Consider the following 18,610-nt stretch of genomic DNA (forward strand, 5'->3'; position numbering starts at 1 on the left):
AGTTTTCATATTTGCTTTTGTGCATAAGTAATATTGTCTGTTTACAAATTACAAGTGTAGTTTATCGTGCCCTAAATGCTGTCATTGCATTTTATTCAAACTGCTTTTTATTATATATTAACATCTTCTAATGAGCTATTCTGAACTCTGTGTGTGTCTGAAGCTCTGAGAGCTTCACAGAGAGCTCCTTTTCACTTGTTACACTGTGTTTGTTTACATTCCAATGTAGTTACGACGTGTGTAAAGATACTGTTATCTCAAGTTTGGATGTGAAGCTAAATAGCAGGACAACGTGCTTTGTTTAACCATTCCAGTGATGTTCTGCAAAAAAAAATATTTCAGGGATAGTAACTTTCAAGCTGTAAGGAATCTTTTAGAGCAAAGTAGAAATGCTGGCTTTTAGACCCCTTTAAGTCCAAACACTGTGCCATCTCTGTCCCCTGTACCTCCTTTGTGCCTCCAGTGTCCCCCTCTGTTCCCCTTTAATGTCTCCCTTTGTGCCACTTCTGTCCTCCCACTGTGTCACCTCTGTTTCCCTTACTGTCCCCCTCTGTGCCACCTCTGTCTACATTGTGTCCCTCTGCAATACGTCTGCCTTTGTGTTAGTGATGAACGTAATGTGCTTATTTCCCTTACCCAAAATTGTATGTAAAATTTAGCAAGTACGATTACATACATAATTACAATTTTGAAATTTAATTTATTTCACATAATTCACACAAACTTCCAGAGGGCCCTGACCCGGGATCACAGGTTTGCTTTAAAATGTATAAAATGTGTATGCCAAACTTTGAACTTGCTATATAGTATAGTGTACCACTGCAAAAAGTAATTTTACTGTGTTTAAAAAACGTTTTCTTAAATACATTTTCTCAAAAACTAAATCAAAGCAGTATTCGGGGTAGTAAATATATGCAACGTGTTGCAAAAGGACAAGCCCCTAGCGCACTTAAACATAACCTTTATTAGTCAGTTAAAAATATTTCAGAAATTGCCCTCCTTGTGCAATGATTTCCTATGAGACTGTTTACATGTGTGCGTTTCGATTTTATTAAAATCGCAAACGCGCTAGATGTACCATTTTCTGAGTGCTTTGGCTCTATGGAAAGTATAAGGAAATCGCAAGTCGCTTGAAAAAGCGCTTTGTATTGTGATTTCCCAAACGCTTTTATGAATGTATTTACATTGTATTTATTCATTTCCGGGTCAAAGAGTTCACTCCCTGACATCACAAAGTGAAAATCATAATCACTCAGCAAAAGCGCTTACAAAAGTGCTTTTCTAAGAGCAAAGCGCAGGGAAAGGCGCTTTAAAAAAAACTCTGTAAATCGCTCAGCGCTTCTGTTATAGTAAATCTTTTTTGGCCCCTGTGGTATTCTGTACCCAGCTATAGTGTAAAGTGGGCGGGAGCATGCGTCATACATCAGTTGGAGACCTATTAGTGGTGGGTGGGCTGGCAGCCACTTGAAGCCTGCTTGCTATCTGCACACTAATCACGGCCTGCGTAGATTACCTCTAAAGCCCCATCTACGCGATACGATTACGCCTAAGTTACATGCCTGAAACAAGCCAGTTCTAGGAATATATTTTTTTAATTCTTCCCTCTGATGCCCCACCTACTCACCTATGGAGATCCCTCAATGGTGCAGTCACATGCCTGCACCCTCTGCCTGGATTCTCTGAGTGCTACTGCTGTCTCATTATCCCAAAACTACCCCCATTTGTGAGAAATGGGTCCCTCTCATGAGAAGGGGAAGGAGTGAGGTTATAAGTGGTGGACTTAGCATGCCCTCTCCAGCAATACCTTGCTCCTGAGCCCAAAAATACTAATGCTCATCCCACAATGCTGTACCCCTACCATGTTAATTTTGTAGCCCCCCCTTTAAGAATGCCTGGGGGACATTAAACACTGCAACAGACATGACACCCCCACCAAGCCATCAAACCAATAAGCAGCGACCAGAATGAGAGCTTGGTGTACAAGTCATATCCCTCCACAAGTGACTAAGTAGGCTGGGCAACTGTGATGATAGAGCGGCCCATCTTCAGAAGCCAATGGATTTTCGGATGACCCCAGAGTGATGCCACACATGGAACTCAGAGGGATTGGGGGGAGTATAAGATGTATCTAATGAAGATTAATAAAAATGTCTTCACAGCTAGACTTTTCCTATAATCATTATTTCTTGTGGCTTAACAAGTATGTAATATAAATGCCAGTAAATCATAATAACATTTTCCACAAAACAGCATGTATGGTCAAGATCTTTCATGGAACTTAGCTTACTTCAAGTGCAATGCCACAATTCCACTGAGCTTCATATTTACTTCCATTTGGAAAGTATAGTGTTCCCTGACCATGGAACATTCCATCTTTCATCTCCCCTTCATAGCGGGTTTCTGTAGGGAGGACATATTCTCCTTTACCTTCTAGTCTACAAGAGGGAAAAACAAACTTAAAAATGACGAAAATTTTGTGCACATAAAGCACTTTTGCATTATTCATTGTTTTCATCATCAGCCAGTCTTTTCTCTTAAACACCTCTGACTGTGTCCACCTCCTCTCTGTGCTTCACAGGAGAGAGCAGAGGGAGAAGTTTGGAGCCAGGTAATGCCCATGACGCGGAGTGACACTGCTTCCTCAGGCGGTGGAAGTGTGGGAGCGGCGCCAGGCAGAAACAGGAACTCAGGTGTGCGCCTGGCCTGCTGACGCCCACCTTAAAGTGGACTATAACCCAGTATTTCTTCTTTGCTCTAAAAGATTATTTACAGCATATAATATACTAACACAATGTGTTTTTTTTTTTAGTAAAACAGCATTTAAAGGGTTACATCACAGGACTGACTTTTTCTCCTGCCGGGGCAGCCCGTATCCAAACTGGTGATAAGCTTATCTTTTGTATACATACTTTACTTGATACAATTAAGTAAACATTCCCTGGCTGTGCAGAAACTTATGCTAATGAGTCCTGAAGTGAAACACAGGTCAGAAATCACTGCTGGCTGCATTTACAACAGAATTACAACAGTTATGAATAAAATGCACCAGCAGCTTTCTAAATTAAATAAACTGAACTTTGGGAAGTTATAATTTCTAAATGAATTATAATACTTGTGCACAAAAGCACATATGATAATTGTATGGGTTATAAAAAGTAGGAAAACACATTTTTGTTCTATATTTTGTCAGAGTTTTAAACCGCTTTAACGCTGCCCGCCTGGACAACACGCTACCCGTCCCGGCCGAGCATGACACCCCCTAGCCCACCCTGCCTGCTTCTCCCCATGATGATCATATTCTGCATAGAGGGAGATATGAAGGACAACATCCTTAACGGTGTGCCACAACACCTACGTAAACTTTATGTCAATACAAGGATATTTATAAAAGATATTGAAGAAACTCAAAAAGGTTTATATGCAAAAATACAAGTCCTCATTGAAGACAAAAGTCGTGCAAAATATTCATAATAGGTACTGTATCCTTCAAGGAGCATATTCCATAGCCGAGGATGGCGAACATACAGCAGTGATTAACATCAAGATTAGTGCAATTGTAAGTATTGAGGCCGCGTTTTCGCATGTAAATTCACGTTTTGGAGGCGAAAATTCACGTTAGTGTGCGCAAAACATTACGCGTGTTATAACGCGTGCAAATGCTAGCGCGACCGTGATATCAATTATCATGGTTTAGTGAATCAAGACCAATGAGTAGAGCAGAATGCAATACGTTACACAAAATGCATTATGCTCTACACTCATCATGCGTAAAACATGCACCGTATTCTGAATACCATTCTGAATACGGTGGCATAGTGGTTAGCACTTTTGCCTTGCAGCTGGATCACCGGTTCGAATCCCACACTATCTGCATGGAGTTTGTATGATCTCCGCGTATCTGCGTGGGTTTCCTCTCACATCCCAAAAACATAGATAAGTTAATTGGCTACTCCTTAAAATTGGCCCTATACGATACATACACTACATGATACATACATAGTCATATGACTATGATAGGAATTAGATTGTGAGGGACAGTTAAGTGACAATATACTCTGTTCAGCGCTGTGAAAGTTGTTTGTCAGTGCTGTATAAATATTAAATAATAATAATCTATAAATCTTATGGTGAAATGGTGATCGATAATACAATTGAATCAGACAATACTTCCTCCAAGGAATTGTATTGTTATGCCTGAGACACACTATGCAATTTCCCATCAGAACAATGAGTCGAAACAATAATTTCTGACAGGTCCGATCTGATTTCAGATCGTTTTTCTGATTGAACCTGACAGAAATCATTTCAAACTGTTAATGTGGCGAGAAATTGCATGGTGTGTACCAGGCATTCATGGTCACGCAATATGTGACCTATCTCTGTATCATTGCATAAAGTTGTGTTGTTTCCTCTATTTATTGTACAAGCAGCGCTGTGTTTTATGTTGGAGCTTTATAAATAAACCTAATAATAAAAATAATAATTTTGTGCAGTAGTAGCAGTGATATAAACTGTCACTGTACATGGGCACTGTACTGTACACGCCTCAGGACATTTTGTCTTCTGTTTGCTGGATTTCCTCATTTGGCTAAGCGAAAATGTACACTCCAGAATTCTCTGCTCGTCACCTCTCCCCATCCATCCATACCTGCCATTCTGCCGCTCTCCCTGGTACTGGCTGCCCGTGTATTCCATGTCTAGCCACAGAGGAAGCTGTTACCATGACAACAAAATAAGACGCTTTCACCCCGGCTGTCTCCGGTCACGTGACCGCGCAGACCGCTAAGGAAGACGGAAAAACCGAGTATACGCGAGCGTATAGGAATCGGAAGAGCATAGCAGCACAGACAGTGTACTTATTCTCAATTTTCACGATTCCAGTAGATTTTACAGTATCGAGGTCACCTTACGGCAAACTTGTGTACTGACGTCAGCCCGTCATTATGCGTGTGTACAGGAGTCGCATAGCGCATGCGCAATGAGCTGACCTTCCGTGGGACAGAAGCAGCCATGCCCGGGGTCGTGGAAATACCTACGTTAGATGAGCTGCAAGTCAAGGAGGTAGCTGTGTTTGCCTTGCGTTATGTAGCATACAATATACCTGATAATGAGGCCGGAGTGTGAATGTTGGCTCCACTGCTCAGTCTGTGTATGTGGGATAGAGCCCCCCTGTAATATACAGTGATGCATTGTGGGTACTGCTGGTCTAGCACAGAGGGTGCTTAGCTGCTGTCACTTCAAACCTTAGCAACTTATAATACGGAAGTAAATCCGACTTTTAGGTCTCTATTATGGAGAACACAAATATTCAGCTTCTTTAAAACTTCACTGTTACTTGTGTTGTAAAATGCCATATTTATGAAAGGACTATCTGATTAATTAGGCTGGGAACACACTAGTTTGAATCACGTGTGTTTTGCGGCGTAGCGTAAAACGTACCCAAAAAGAAGACTATGAACCGCATTGCAAATTACGTTACCATTTTAAAATTGCACAGCCTGTTGGATCTTCCGGCATGCTACTTGCATACAATTCTTTCCTATGAGGGGCAACACATGCATTATGCATGGTTTTATAAAATATTATACCATATTTTTCCCCAATAAAAAGGGAGATTGTTAAAAAATGCAGAACAGTTTTCTGCATGGTCAAGTGTGCTCCCTGCATTATGGTCGCATTCTGTGGTTTAATCACTGTACTATAATTAACTTAAATTGGTGACTAGCAGGGGTCTGTTCACTTGAATGGACTAATGAAGTGCCAGCTGTGAACGATTTGTGAGAAAAGTAGTGGGACACAGCCCTATTGATTTGAATTGCACCGATGTACCACTGCCTTTTAAAATGGCAGTTTGCAGTAAAAGTAAACCAACCCCCCTCCCCCCAAAAAAATAAAAAAATAAATAAAATAAAAAATATAAATATATATAAATTTTGATAGTACTTATCCGTTAGCTGGGCACATCCTCTAGGTGGCTATAATTACTATTCCCCCTCCAGGCCGCCATGAATAGTAGGGAAAGATGTAACTGCTGGAGTTCTATCGCCACCTAGCGGATGCGCCCGGCTAACGGAAAAGAACCATATAAATATATATATATTAGTACAGACCAAAAGTTTGGATACACCTTCTCATTCAAAGAGTTTTCTTTATTTTCATGACTATGAACAGTGTTCTCCCCAGAGCCTTTCAGCTGGGCGGAGCGCCCACCTGACCCTGCCCTCCCGCCCGGCTGCCGTTTGCCCTGGTCTGTAGCCAAGTTACTTCCTCCTCTTGAATCATTACAGCAGCAGCGGCTGTGTCTGTGCAGCCAGCTCGCTGTCAGGGACGCTCTCTCCACCCTCTTCCCCAGCTTCCTTCGTAGTGTAGAGTAGTGGAGGGGCGGGGAAAGGTCCTGTGAAGTTAAGCAGGAGAGATAAAGTTGTACCGCGGGACGCCTGTCTCTATTCATTCCGACCGGCAAGTCTCCTGTCATTACGGGGGAGGGGGGCTGTCTCGCAGCCGTTGCTGTGCTAAATGCCTTTTATATTCAGAAAGCACTAGATTAGCTTCACACTCTTGCGCAGTACTGACCTCCCTAATGACTAGTGAGACGTGGAGAGGAGAGCTGTAACGTTGCAGCAGATTTCTGCTGAGATTATAAAAAAAGGTGACATTACTGACCTTCTTTCTACAAAATAAAAAAGCAGTTTAGGTGCAATCTTAGCTAAACTTGGAAAATGCTTGCAGTTATTACATTATAAACTACAAAGCAGATGATCCAGCAGCCTCCCCCTTCTAATATTCATAGCAGAGTACTTTCATGCTGGATGATTGCCCCCCTTAAAAGTGTGTGTGTGAGAGAGAGAGAGAGTGTGTGTGTGTGTGTACACAGTGTGTGTACACAGTGTGTGTGTACAGTGTGTGTGTACAGTGTGTGTGTGTGTACAGTGTGTGTGTGTGTACAGTGTGTGTGTGTGTACAGTGTGTGTGTGTGTGTGTGTACAGTGTGTGTGTGTGTGTGTCTGTTTTTATCCTGGTCTGTCCCCCACACATCCAGTAGTACCTAGCTTATTCCCCCCCCTCTTGAACCCAGTGTGACCCTCCCCACCCGGCTACTTTTTTATGCCACCCGGCTGGAAAAATATTCTGGGGAGAACACTGATGAACATTATAGATTCACACTGAAGGCATCCAAACTATGAATTAACACATGTGGAAGTATAGTACATAACCAAAAAGTGTGAAACTGAAAATGTCATTCTAGGTTCTTCAAAGTAGCCACCCTTTGTTTTGATTACTACTTTGCACACTCTTGGTATTCTTGATGAGCTTCAAGAGGTAGTCACCTGAAATGGTTTTCACTTCACAGGTGTGCCCTGTCAGATTTAATAAGTGGGATTTCTTGATCTTGTAAATGGGGTTGAGACCATCAGTTGCGTTGTGAAGAAGTCAGGTGGATACACAGCTGATAGTCCTACTGAATAGACTGTTAGAATTGGTATTATGGCAAGAAAAGAGCAGCTAAGTAAAGAAAAACGAGTGACCATCATTACTTTAAGAAACTAAGGTCAGTCAGTTCGAAAAATTGGGAAAACTTTGAAAGTGTCCCCAAGTGCAGTCTCAAAAACCATCAAGCGCTACAAAGAAACTGGCTCACTTGCGGACCGCCCCAGGAAAGGAAGACCAAGAGTCACCTCTGCTGCGGAGGATAAGTTCATCCGAGTCACCAGCCTCAGAAATCGCAGGTTAACAGCAACTCAGATTAGAGACCAGGTCAATGCCACACAGAGTTCTAGCAGCAGACACATCTCTAGAACAACTGTTAAAGAGACACTGAAGCGAAAAAAAATATATGATATAATGAATTGGTTGTGTACTATGAATAATTACTAGAAGATTAGCAGCAGAGAAAATATTCTCATACTTTTATTTTCAGGTATATAGTGTTTTTTCTAACATTGCATTATTCTATAATATGTGCATATTACACAACACTCAGCATTCAAAATGAGTCTTTCAGAGCAGTCTGTGAAGTAATGACCCCTCCTCTAGCAGAGAAAAAGTAAACAGTTCACTTGCAGTTGAGATAATAAAAGTCAGATAACAGCCCTCTCCACGACTAACTTAGTCGGAGAGCTTAATGACTTGTTTGCATAGAGATAACAACTGGAGTTTCTCAACTCTTCCTGTACTGGAAACAATTAGACTGATGGATCTGATCTTAATGTTTTATTTCTTAGCTGTGCTACACATACAAATCATAATATCATAATTTTTTTTTCGCTTCAGTGTCTCTTTAAAGAGAGTCTGACGCGAGAATAAATCTCGCTTCAGACCTCATAGATAACATGGGCATGCGTGCCCCTGCTAAACCGCCGCTATCGCGCCGCTAAACGGGGGTCCCTTCACCCCCAAATCCCCTCGGTGCAGCGGGGGAGTGCTTCCTGGTTGGGGCAGGGCTAACCGCTGCAGCCCTGCCCCATGCGCGTCTGTCAGCGCGTATCTCCGCCTCTCCCCCGCCCCTCTCAGTCTTCCTTCACTGAGAGGGGCGGGGGAGAGGCGGCGATGCGCCGCTCATAGACGCGACTGGAGGCAGGGCTGCAGCTGTTGGCCCTGCCTCCAGGAACGACCAAGTCTTCGACCAAGTGTTGCAGGGGGGGGGGGGGGGGGGTTTGGGGGTGAAGGGACCCCCGTTTAGCGGCGCGATAGCGGCGGTTTAGCAGGGGCACACATGCCCCTGCTAACTATGAGCTCTGAAGCGAGATTTATTCTCGCTTCAGAGTTTCCTTAAGAGGAGACTGTGTGAATCAGGCCTTCATGGTAGAATATCTGCTAGGAAACCCCTGCTAAGGACAGGCAACAAGCAGAAGAGACTTGTTTGGGTTAAAGAACACAATGGCCTCGATTCATAAAGCATTCCCGCATTCGGAAATGCAAAAAAACGCTCACTTTACCGACCACACACCAAAATATGCATTCATAAAGGCTTTTTCCGCATGAAAAGCCGACATTTGCGAGCAGAGTGATCAATCACCGCCTTGCGCGGTGATTATCACAGCAACAGTAACAAATGTCAATTCATAAAGATTAGAGGTAGCGGTATGCGGACGGGTATTACCGCTACCTCTGATGTGGCGAGAAGCGTGCGGAATCCGTTGCAGTGAATGGGACAGACCTCCCAAGCAGCTGCAGAGAGAACACCGCACGGAGGGATTCCGCCTGCTTCCCCTGTTTCCGCACGTCTCCCGACAGCCTAACGCCTGCCTACAGCGGAGTATCTCTGCACGTATATCACAAGTAGCTAAATTTTTATGAATTACCACCCTGAAGGCGGAAATACCGACAGCGGTGTTTCCCCGCTCGACTTTCCCCGCTCGCAGGCAGTTTTATGAATCGAGGCCAATGAATGGACGTTAGACCAGTGGAAATCTGTGCTTTGGTCTGATGAGTCCAAATTTGAGATTTTTGGTTCCAACCACTGTGTCTTGGTGTGATGCAGAAAAGGTGAACGGATGGTCTCTACATGCCTGGTTCCCACCGTGAAGCATGGAGGAGATGTGATGGTGTGAGGGTGCTTTGCCGATGACACTGTTGGGGATTTATTCAAAATTGAAGGCATACTGAACCAGCTTTGCTACCACAGCATCTTGCAGTGGCATGCTATTCCATCCGGTTTGCATTTAGTTGGACCATCATTTATTTTTTCAACAGGACAATGACCCCAAACACACCTCCAGGCTGTGTAGGGGCTATTTGACCAGGAACGAGAGTGATGGGGTGCTGCGCCACAGTAACCAGTCCTGAACCCAATCGAGATGGTTTGGGGTGAGCTGGACCGCAGAGTGAAGGCAAAAGGGCCAACAAGTGCTAAGCATCTCAGGGAACTCCGTCCAGACTGTTGGAAGACCATTTCAGGTAACTACCTCTTGAAGCTCATCAAGAGAATGCCAAGAGTGTGCAAAGCAGTGATCAAAGCAAAATGTGGCTACTTTGAAGAACCTAGAATATGACATATTTTCAGTTGTTTCACACTTTTTGGTTATGTACTATACTTCCACGTGTTAATTCATAGTTTGGGTGCCTTCAGTGTGAAACTACTAGGTTCATAGTCATGAAAATAAAGAAAACTCTTTGAATGAGGTATGTCCAAACTTTTGGTCTGTACTGTGTGTGTATGTGTATGTATATATGTATATGTATATATATATATATTTTACAAAAGTAACATGATGAATAAAATGTGTAAAAAAATTCCAATATGCAAAAGGGTGAGAGAGCCCTGCCCTTGTCTGTATGTTTTTGTGATGTGGGAGGAAACTGGAATGCCCGGTTGAAACCCACGCAGACTCCGGGAGAACATGCAAACTCTGTGCAGATAGATGTGATTCAACAAAAATCAGTGACTTCACGCAGGTATACCATAATTTAGTTTACTTTATTTACCAACAAAATTCACCAAACTTACTCAGTCACATAAAATTACTGCGGAGCGTTCCCTTACAAACCTCACAGCCATGCATGTCCCACATCATACTCTGTACCGGTACCACCACACTTTCGGATTCTTCAGAGTGGGTAGACACAGTGTGTGAAGATGTTAACAAAACGGCCACATTAACTACCAGATACGCCGGCTTGGCCTAAAGACTCCTGTGTGAAAAGTCAGAACTGCAAACTTTGATATGCTGGTTCAACCCCAGGTTATCTCACCACTCTGGCGACCATTACAAATACTTTCGCCCAGCTCATGTTTTCTGATGGTGAATGAAACCATCCACGTCTTGCAGTGTGCAGTTGGAATCTTGCTAGTGTAGCTGAGACTGCAGCCTGTCAGGGTTTGCTCAACGCAGGTGCGGGATGTAACCCTCGGCAACTTACGCGTTACGCCCACTCCTTGCGAGCTTCGTCAGGTTGTACTTGGGATTTGAACCTTGGACTAAAGGTGCAATCAAATATCCAATTTTGATTGGCCACTTTTACCACTTCTATGTAATATGAGTGCTTACCTACCAATCTCACACTACGTGAAGGTGGTAAAATTGGTTTGCTGCAAGACAAGAGTGCTATCTACTACTACATCACTATGCTGCCCCTGCCTCACTTGTAAATATGACAGTCTGAAAAACATAATCCACTTAGTGTTCAGCTAATTATCATCTTTATACTTAGGTCCCTTTATATCCTGAAGTGTTACTGTTAGTAAAGTGGTGAGTGGCACTACATTACATTCTAGTCTTTCATTGTACAACTGGTTCTTCAGCAGGCTGCAATTTAGTGTGTTCTGTAGAAAATACCTTTTGGTGTTAGTATACCTGAGGGGGCTCAGCAGGAACCCTCATATGGAAATTCCACTAACCTTATTGGGTGGACAGTACCCTTTCAAACTTTTAGGTTTTGGATAGCTGGTAGTAAACTACAGGGAGTGCAGAATTATTAGGCAAATGAGTATTTTGACCACATAATCCTCTTTATGCATGTTGTCTTACTCCAAACTGTATAGGCTCGAAAGCCTACTACCAATTAAGCATATTAGGTGATGTGCATCTCTGTAATGAGAAGGGGTGTGGTCTAATGACATCAACACCCTATATCAGGTGTGGATAATTATTAGGCAACTTCCTTTCCTTTGGCAAAATGGGTCAAAAGAAGGACTTCACAGGCTCAGAAAAGTCAAAAATAGTGAGATATCTTGCAGAGGGATGCAGCACTCTTAAAATTGCAAAGCTTCTGAAGCGTGATCATCGAACAATCAAGCGTTTCATTCAAAATAGTCAACAGGGTCACAAGAAGCGTGTGGAAAAACCAAGGCGCAGAATAACTGCCCATGAACTGAGAAAAGTCAAGCGTGCCGCTGCCAAGATGCCACTTGCCACCACTTTGGCCATATTTCAGAGCTGCAACATCACTAGAGTGCCCAAAAGCACAAGGTGTGCAATACTCAGAGACATGGCCAAGGTAAGAAAGGCTGAAAGACGACCACCACTGAACAAGACACACAAGCTGAAACGTCAAGACTGGGCCAAGAAATATCTCAAGACTGATTTTTCTAAGGTTTTATGGACTGATGAAATGAGAGTGAGTCTTGATGGGCCCGTGGCTGGATTGGTAAAGGGCAGAGAGCTCCAGTCCGACTCAAACGCCAGCAAGGTGGAGGTGGAGTACTGGTTTGGGCTGGTATCATCAAAGATGAGCTTGTGGGGCCTTTTCTGGTTGAGGATGGAGTCAAGCTCAACTCCCAGTCCTACTGCCAGTTTCTACAGACACCTTCTTCAAGCAGTGGTACAGGAAGAAGTATGCATCCTTCAAGAAAAACATGATTTTCATGCAGGACAATGCTCCATCACACGCATCCAAGTACTCCACAGCATGGCTGGCAAGAAAGGGTATAAAAGAAGAAAAACTAATGACATGGCCTCCTTGTTCACCTGATCTGAACCCCATTGAGAACCTGTGGTCCATCATAAAATGTGAGATTTACAAGGAAGGAAAACAGTACACCTCTCTGAACAGTGTCTGGGAGGCTGTGGTTGCTGCTGCACGCAATGTTGATGGTGAACAGATCAAAACACTGACAGAATCCATGGATGGCAGGCTTTTGAGTGTTCTTGCAAAGAAAGGTGGCTATATTGGTGACTGATTTGTTTTTGTTTTTGTTTTGTTTTTGAATGTCAGAAATGTATATTTGTGAATGTTGAGATGTTATATTGGTTTCACTGGTAAAAATAATTGAAATGGGTATATATTTGTTTTTTGTTAAGTTGCCTAATAATTATGCACAATAATAGTCACCTGCACACACAGATATCCCCCTAAAATAGCTAAAACTAAAAACAAACTAAAAACTACTTTCAAAAATATTCAGCTTTGATATTAATGAGTTTTTTGGGTTCATTGAGAACATGGTTGTTGTTCAATAATAAAATTATTCCTCAAAAATACAACTTGCCTAATAATTCTGCACTCCCTGTATGCTATATTCAGCTAACTACAAGGCTTTGTGCTGTGATTGGAAAACTGTTCTCTGAGGTTTCCTGCTGCTAAGCTAGAGTAGCATCTTCTTTTTGACACTTTTCACATACAACAGACAGTCTTATAAGGGCCTGTTTCCACCACACATATTCTGGATGCAGAAAAACTGACTCCAATGAATGCCTATGGGCCTGTTTCCAGTAAGCGCGATTTTTCTGATGAAGATTACTGCATCATGCATCTGTTTTCCATACGGTGATTGATAGCCACATCCAAAATGTGGATCCAGAGAAACTGATGCAGAAGAGGTGTTGAAGTACTCCATGTCGTAAAGCTCCACTGCTGAAGCAGTGCTGAGGCAGCACGGTGGCTTATTGGTTAGTGCTCTCGCCTTGCAGAGTTGGGTCTCTGCTTTGAAGTCTAGCTAGAGCACTATCTACACGGAGTTTGTATGTTCTCCCCGTGTCTGCGTGGGTTTCCTTTGGGCACTCTGGTTTCCTCTCACATCCTAAAAGCATACAGAGAAGTTAATTGGCTTCCCCCTAAATTGGTCCTAGACTACGATACATACACTACACAATACAAACATAGACTTATGACTATGGTGGGAATTAGATCGTGAGCCCCTCTGTGGGACAGTTAAGTGACAAGACAATGTAGTCTGTGCAGTGCTGCGGAATATGATGGCGCTATATAAATACTAAATAATAATAATAGGCCCTTAATCCTTCTTGAGGTAGCCATACATGATTCAGTCTTATTGTTTGGAACGACAGTTGAATCAGTCCTGTGAGCAAACCGATTCTAAAATCAGATTACTTTTTTTTTTTTATCCACTTTTGTTATGAAATCTCCAGAAACAAATCAGTGCTGCACATGTCTTTTTGCAACTTCATTTTATTAGAAATTACCTTTACATTTTAATTTGCAGCCAGCTATAAATTTCCAAAACCTGACAGCTCAAACTGCACATTAGGCATGAGCTCCACAGAGCACTGCTGTTCAGATTACACATTCTGAGCAAAACCGAGCCTTTAAACTTGTGGCCGTTATCACCATTTATAGCTGATGCATTCTATGTCATGTTCAATCGAGTTCTGCATCACTTCAGTAATTCCTCCTTCTGGGTTAGAAAGAGGAAGTATAAGAGAGTCGGAATGTGATGGAACGCGATGTGGAGCACATCAGCTATAGGGGGCAACGGTGCTCATGCCTACTGCACAACTTTGCAGTCATGGCCCGCACTTCTCTGTAGTATGGAATTATCCCAAAGTCTTTTTCACACAGGAGGCTGAAGATGGGGAAACTCACCACCTATCAGCTTCCCCCGTGCACCAGCTGGGTACTTGCCAATAATATACCTCAAGGCATTCAATACATTCACTACCAATACCTAGGGCACATGTGTCAAACTCTGGCCCGCTAGAAAAGTTGGCCCGCAAGTGCTTTCTTAATTAACATTGACTTTGGCCCGCGGCCATGCTCCCGGCTCCGCCCCTCCCACTGTAAGTTTGCCCTTCCTCCTTGTATGAGTGATAGAGCGTGATTACGCTCTATCACTCCCATGCTCCGCCTAACGAGTTGAGGGGTCTTTTACTCCCTGGCCACCGCTCCATTACCTCCCTGGAGTCGGCGGCCCGTCCTGCACGGAAGTTCGCTCCCCTGATCCTCATTGCATGCCTGGCGCCATGACATGCAGCAGTGACGAGAAGACAGCATAGCGGCTCTGACCTAGTAGGCGCGTACCAGGAAGTACTTCCTGTATACGCGATGTTACCGAGGGAGCCGCTCTGCTGTCTTCCCGTCACTGCTGGCATGGCATGGAGCCGGGCATGCGAAGCGGATCAGGGGAGCGGACTTCTGCGCAGGAGGGGCCGCCGCTCCAGGAGGTAATGGAGCGGCGGCCAGGGAGAAAGGGGCAGCAGGCTGGCTACCTGCTGGAGGCACCTACCTAGCTAATCTATACTGGGGACAGCTGCCTATCTAATCTATCCTGGGGGACAGCTGCCTATCTAATCTATCCTGGGGACAGCTGCCTATCTAATCTTTTCTAGGGGACAGCTGCCTATCAAATCTATCCTGGGGACAGCTGCCTATCTAATCTATCCTGGGACAGCTGCCTATCTAATCTATCCTGGGGGACAGCTGCCTATCCAATCTATCCTGGGGGACAGCTGCCTATCCAATCTATCCTGGGGGACAGCTGCCTATATAATCTATCCTGGGGGACAGCTGCCCATCTAATCTATCCTGGGGGACAGCTGCCCATCTAATCTATCCTGGGGGACAGCTGCCCATCTAATCTATCCTGGGGGGACAGCTGCCCATCTAATCTATCCTGGGGGACAGCTGCCCATCTAATCTATCCTGGGGGACAGCTGCCCATCTAATCTATCCTGGGGGACAGCTGCCCATCTAATCTATCCTGGGGGACAGCTGCCCATCTAATCTATCCTGGGGGACAGCTGCCCATCTAATCTATCCTGGGGGACAGCTGCCCATCTAATCTATCCTGGGGACAGCTGCCTATCTAATCTATCCTGGGGACAGCTGCCTATCTAATCTATCCTGGGAACAGCTACCTATCTAATCTATATGGGGACAGCTGCCTATCTAATCTATACCCGGGAAACTACCTAGCTAATCTGTACTGGGGAAACCTACCTAGCTAATCTATATTGGAGCATCCTACCTAGCTAATCTATATTGGAGAATCCTACCTAGCTAATCTATACTGGGGTCCCTTACCTAGCTAACCTATTTCCTTTTTTATTTATTTTTGTCCCACCGCAGCATGTAGCATGCGGTACAAATTGTCAGGTGCTGTGCGATCATTCCAAATGGGGGGGGGGGGGGGGAGGTGTAAATATGACTGTTGGCCCTCGACCTGGTCTAAGTTTTTCATTTCAGCCCTCCGTCTATTTGAGTTTGACACCCCTGACCTAGGGGGTGCTGAAATGTTACATGTAAAGGGAACCTGGTGTGAGGATGATTATGGAGGCTGCCATATTGATTTCCTTTTAAAAAAATACAAGTTACCAGGCATTCCTCTTGATCCTGTGTCTCTCACACTTTAGACCCCGAATAAGCGTGCAGATTAGCTGCTCTAGATTAGGCACATATTTCTTAGGTGTGTGATTCAGACACTACTCATGCTAGAAAGATCAACAGGAATGGCAGACAACTGGTATTGTTTTAAAGGCGTTCAGTATGGCAGCCTCCATGTCACTGTCAGCCTGGTTTCCCTTTTTACGCTTATATTCAATGTGAGGAGTTGAGTTGGGGTCACGTGACTTGCTTTATGCTGGGGAAGGATCTCCCACTCTTCTGGCAATGAGGAATGTCTGGATGCAACCTTGCCAGAAGCTAGACAGGTACTTTCAGTATATTTATTTCAAGATATACAGTAGCAAGTAGAAAGCACAAAAAGTTGTACATTGCTAATTCATTCAGTGTGCAGTCCGAAAAGTGGGAAGCTAAACTAGACCTTTAAACAAAATTAAAAAAAAAAAAAATCAGTCCAGGTATCCCAGATCAGTTATATTCTCCACTGTTTAAGGGCCCTATTCCAATGGACGCATTTAGATTGGAGAATCGTATCACATGCAATTTGACTGCACTTCGTAGCATGGGAAACGTGTGTATTGTTGTAATCGATAGGTAAATGTCCTATTCCCATATTCCCAATGATGCAATCCCTGATTTACCCAAATGCAAAAATAGTGCATGCTGGATTTTTGTTTACATTTTTTTTTCAATGTAATTGTTGAAAAAAAACAAAACATAATTACAGCAGGAGAACAAACTTATCACACATAAAAATCATTCCACAACACATGGTAAATTGCACAGTGGGTTCATGATCGTGATTTTGCAATGTTAGAGGAAGTATAACTTTTCCCCCCCTCATATGAGCAACTCTTTTCACAAACTTTTAGTTCCATGCCATTGAAAATTTTGGCAAACAAGCAGAATCCCATTACTCTATAGTTTTTGTCTTATGTTTTGTTCACACAGATTTTGAACTTTTAAAAAGTTTTAATGTCTGTCTCCTTCCTTATTATTTTATAGGTCAAAATAAGTTCTGCTGTTCTGAAGGCTGCTGCCCATCACTATGGATCTCAGTGTGACAAACCCAATAAGGACTTCATGTTGTGTCGCTGGAAGAGAAGGATCCCAGGAAGTGTCTGAATGAAGGCAAAAAAGTGAATGAATGTGCTCTGGAGTTTTTTAGGTATGGTCTGTTTAGATTAAGTTTATTCAAAATGTAGCACTGTTTTGAAAGTATTTGATAGATGAGCTCTTAGGGTTTGTATAGACGTCCGATAAAGATCGTTCGTAACGAACGATTCATGACGTATGAACGATATTAAATTGAGATTTGAAAAATCGTTCGTTACGAACGACTGTGTACACACGTGAACGATTTTTTTGGAAAAGTACGACGAACGATAATAGATGCGTGCGCAAATGGAAGTGACGCGACAAAATATCGGCCGACGTAGTACACACGTAAAGAGTTGCACAAATGTTCAATTTGTAAATATCCTGTTTAATATGTTGTACATGTGTAAAATAAACATTGTTGTTACTAAAGTGTGTGTGTGTGTGTGTGTGTGTGTGTGTGTGTTGTTTTTTTAATCATAACATTTGAACGAACGTTCAAAACACAACTGGTTCACAGTAAGAACGTTATAGTCAAACAATAATAATAACAATAACAACAACTCCATAATAAATCAGAACTAACTTTTATTAGTACATTAGTTAACGGCGTTTCGAAATGATAGAATCACGAAACTTCCGCTGTTTAATACATGCGCAGAACATTATCGCCCGATCTCTGTACACACACGAACGATTGAGCGATCATTTGGCCAAAAAATCCGCCGGGTTGGATTGACCGATAATGATCGTTATCAGTAAAAAAAAAAACAATTGTGTGAAAAAATCGCACGATTATCGTTCCAATTATCGGGATCGTCCGTTTTTGAACGATCTTTATCGGACGTGTGTACTCAGCATTACTAGCTCTATGGCTAGGTTCGCATATTCCCTGTAACAGGAACGGAAAAGTTGTATTGCATTACATACAGTGAAGCATACACTCAGTGACAAGTGCGCTTCACAGTTACTGTTATTTTTTTGCGTTTTGTGGTTACGCAGTGTATGCAGTGTGTTTTTAAAAGTCCATTTTGCTGGAAGTGTTTAAAGAGGAGCTGTTAGGTAAAGGTCTCAGAGAAAATAAACACATATATCAGTAGCTAAAGATTGGCTGTACTTACATTACATATGCATTTCACTGTCCACGTTTGTACTTCACAAAATTTGTATATAGTATATGCAGAGATTGATGCTCCTGACAGCTCATGGCAGGTTCCATGTTTGTCTCCTATGAAGCCAAATGTGTCGTCATGTCCTGCCTGCTTCCTGATCACAGAAAAGCTTGTACTGAATAACACTAGTGTGCAGTGAATATTAATTAGCCATGTGGCTAGGAACAATAGCGGACTCCTGCAGTGTACTCTGCCCGGAGATTTTTCAGTGCTGTGCGCTGGACTGAGTTACAAGCTGCTGAAACTTGATCCTGTAACTTCTCCTTAGCAGCCGAGGGGAGGGCCCCAGAATGCTTTGCAGTATGGTATGCGGCTTGCGTCCT

At 43.1% G+C, this 18,610-nt stretch overlaps 2 protein-coding genes across 3 annotated transcripts in view; one reads left to right on the plus strand and one right to left on the minus strand.

Moving 5' to 3' along the window:
- Nucleotides 1-4,756, minus strand: part of MORN5 (MORN repeat containing 5) — a 56,266-nt gene extending 51,510 nt beyond the window's left edge. Inside the window, exons 1-2 of one of the 2 annotated variants that reach the window (XM_068248125.1) lie at nt 4,649-4,756; nt 2,288-2,435 (exon numbers count right to left, since the gene is read on the minus strand). In XM_068248125.1, the coding sequence (XP_068104226.1) occupies nt 2,288-2,435; nt 4,649-4,695 (195 nt within the window). In that variant the 5' untranslated portion in view covers nt 4,696-4,756. Of the gene's footprint in view, nt 1-2,287; nt 2,436-4,523; nt 4,618-4,648 lie in introns of those variants that run through there. The other variant, XM_068248126.1, reaches the window with a different exon arrangement.
- A 57-nt stretch (nt 4,757-4,813) lies between these two features.
- Nucleotides 4,814-18,610, plus strand: part of NDUFA8 (NADH:ubiquinone oxidoreductase subunit A8) — a 25,020-nt gene continuing 11,223 nt past the window's right edge. Inside the window, 3 exon segments of the mRNA XM_068248124.1 lie at nt 4,814-5,061; nt 17,023-17,113; nt 17,116-17,185. Of these exon segments, the coding sequence (XP_068104225.1) occupies nt 4,972-5,061; nt 17,023-17,113; nt 17,116-17,185 (251 nt within the window). The 5' untranslated portion in view covers nt 4,814-4,971.

The sequence above is a fragment of the Hyperolius riggenbachi genome, chromosome 8 (genome assembly GCF_040937935.1).
Source record: "Hyperolius riggenbachi isolate aHypRig1 chromosome 8, aHypRig1.pri, whole genome shotgun sequence".
NCBI classification, from domain to species: Eukaryota; Metazoa; Chordata; class Amphibia; order Anura; family Hyperoliidae; genus Hyperolius; species Hyperolius riggenbachi.